The 2,222-nt window shown below is 38.2% G+C and overlaps 1 protein-coding gene across 1 annotated transcript; it reads right to left on the bottom strand.

Moving 5' to 3' along the window:
- Positions 1–1,001: 1,001 nt before the first annotated feature.
- Positions 1,002–1,961, bottom strand: LOC131024860 (probable steroid-binding protein 3). Its single transcript, XM_057954407.1, has one exon. It carries the CDS (start codon positions 1,572–1,574, stop codon positions 1,170–1,172), a length of 405 nt encoding a protein of 134 aa, XP_057810390.1. The 5' UTR covers positions 1,575–1,961; the 3' UTR covers positions 1,002–1,169.
- Between the last annotated feature and the right edge of the window lie 261 nt (positions 1,962–2,222).

The raw sequence follows: 2,222 nt of genomic DNA, 5'->3' as shown, positions 1-2,222 counted from the left end.
CTGAAGCAAGACAAGGAACAAAAAAATTCAAGATGGAATGAACAAAATTTGAAGCCCCCATGAGAAATCATATCACCAACATCACTTTCACAAAGATGCTGCTACCATATTAAAGCAGAAAAGACACCATGTTTCATTAGCTTCAAACACTTCACAGGCGCTTTACCAAAAAAGCTAGCAATCTCCCTAGAATGGGTGGGAAGGCCTCAAGTTATAAGTATTTCTATTTAGTTCCTGCCTATTATAATGCGCGCTAATCATACTTCTAAACCGGCTTCCACTAAGAAGATAAATACTCTCCATGCAGTACAAAATGTCAAATTGCACAACTATATTGTTTAATACTAGTTTCAAGAAACCTTACAATTGCTAGTTGAACTATACCTCAGCAGATGATAACAGTTTATCTGAGCTTCCCAAGAGCAGCAAGTGATTGTAAGCATCGATATATTTAAAGATCGCCTAAAAAGCCAGTTATTTAAACTAATCACAGAAGCCCTTCAAGAAAACAGACAAGTATCAAGAATCGAGCAGAAGCACACATTAGCACAGGCGCATGTATACTAGTAACATGGTAAACTGGATAAAAGAATATATATGCATAGAATTATCTATGCTGTTCTTGATCCCAGTTACAGCATACCAAATCAAATCAACTAATGAAACAAACAGTTGATTCCATATTCAACCAGAACCCTATACACCTAATATCCAGAATCTATCATCGAATCATCACATAAACCATTGTAGTCCTTTTCAATCTTAATTTTAGACTCAAATTTCTCATCAATAAGCAACACAGTTTCAGTCAAGCAGACAACAACAACCTGTGTTGGCAACAAGAGTTGATACTTGACCTCTTCTACTAGAATCAAGGTAAAGTCCTCAAGCAACAAGTAAACCCTAGCCACAGAATATCACAAGAAATTTCCCCAATTATATATGCAAACATCCAGCAATCAATCACCACGTTTTAAAACAAACACACACACAGCACACTGTTAAACAACAATATTCAGCACTGCAATTTATTTATCATTCAACAAAATATCCACATAAATACAACAAACAACACATGAAAAGCTTGCGGTTCCATAAATACACCGATTGATCGAAACATCAATCAATCAATCCATATCATCAAATTAGGTCAATATATGAAAAAACCCCTAATTATTGGTAACGGTGCCAACGACACGATACTTGTCCTGGAACTTCTTCTCCCAGTCAACGAGAACGCCGATCTCCTTTTCGGTGAGGCCGTCGAGGTTAGGAACGACGTCGCTCTCGTCCTTGCTCATCTTGGCGAGGGCGCGGCTGGCGTCCTTGCCGGCGAAGACGGCGTAGGCGCCGCCGGGGCCGTAGAAGGACTTGCCGGTGGTGACGTCGTAGATGTTGCCGCGAACGGCCACATAGATGGGCTTCGACGGATCGGAGCCATCGTAGGCTTCCAGCTGCTTGGGAGTGAGCTCCATTGATTTTCCCTTGGAGAAATTCGGATTAAGAGAGAGAGAGTGTGTGTAGTATTGGTGTCTGGTGAGGGTGTTCAAGGGATGGGCTTTGGTCCTTTGCATCAAATTTGGTAGGCGAGGTGTGCGTGTGTTGGCTAAGCAGTAAGGGGTTAATGTCTAAGATTAAAGATTTTGGATTCGAATTTCCTATGATACGGCCATTTAATTTCTTTATCTAAAAAATAAAAATAAAAATTGGTAGGCGAGACTCACATATTTTTATATTTTTACTAAATTTGTAGTCACATTTTCAAGCAAGTCTTGGCTCCATGTTCAACCACGGCTATTAGTAGTTACTTAGTACTCCATCCGTCCACCAATTAAAGGCCTAGGGAAAAAAACACGGGTTTTAAGAAAAAATGTATTTTTATTAGTTGAGTGGAGAAAGGGTCCCACTTTTTTGTAAAGAATCTTTGACTTTTTTAATTAAATAATGAATAAAAACTTACCAAAAATATGTAGGCTTTGTTTTTGTGGACGTCCCAAAAAGGCAAGTAGGCCTTGAATTGGTGGACGGAGGGAGTAACATTTTAAATTAAAATCATGCTTAATTTCTCATCCCTTTATTAAGCACCACCTCCGTGTTCACAGTGATGGAATGAAACATACGAATTTTAATAAAATAATTGAAATATATGACCACTTGAGTATTTTATAAATATTGATGTCAATAAAGTTTATAGTATAAAAAGGATTTCTAAAAAAGGAAAG

This window comes from Salvia miltiorrhiza, chromosome 5, assembly GCF_028751815.1.
Source record: "Salvia miltiorrhiza cultivar Shanhuang (shh) chromosome 5, IMPLAD_Smil_shh, whole genome shotgun sequence".
Classification (NCBI taxonomy): Eukaryota; Viridiplantae; Streptophyta; class Magnoliopsida; order Lamiales; family Lamiaceae; genus Salvia; species Salvia miltiorrhiza.
The sequence above is the reverse complement of the archived record's forward strand: the minus strand, read 5'-3'. Positions and strand labels throughout refer to the sequence as shown.

Bases quoted from the DNA above. Each gene is read 5' to 3' on its own strand.
- LOC131024860 (XM_057954407.1), bottom strand. From the start codon at position 1,574: ATGCAAAGGACCAAAGCCCATCCCTTGAACACCCTCACCAGACACCAA.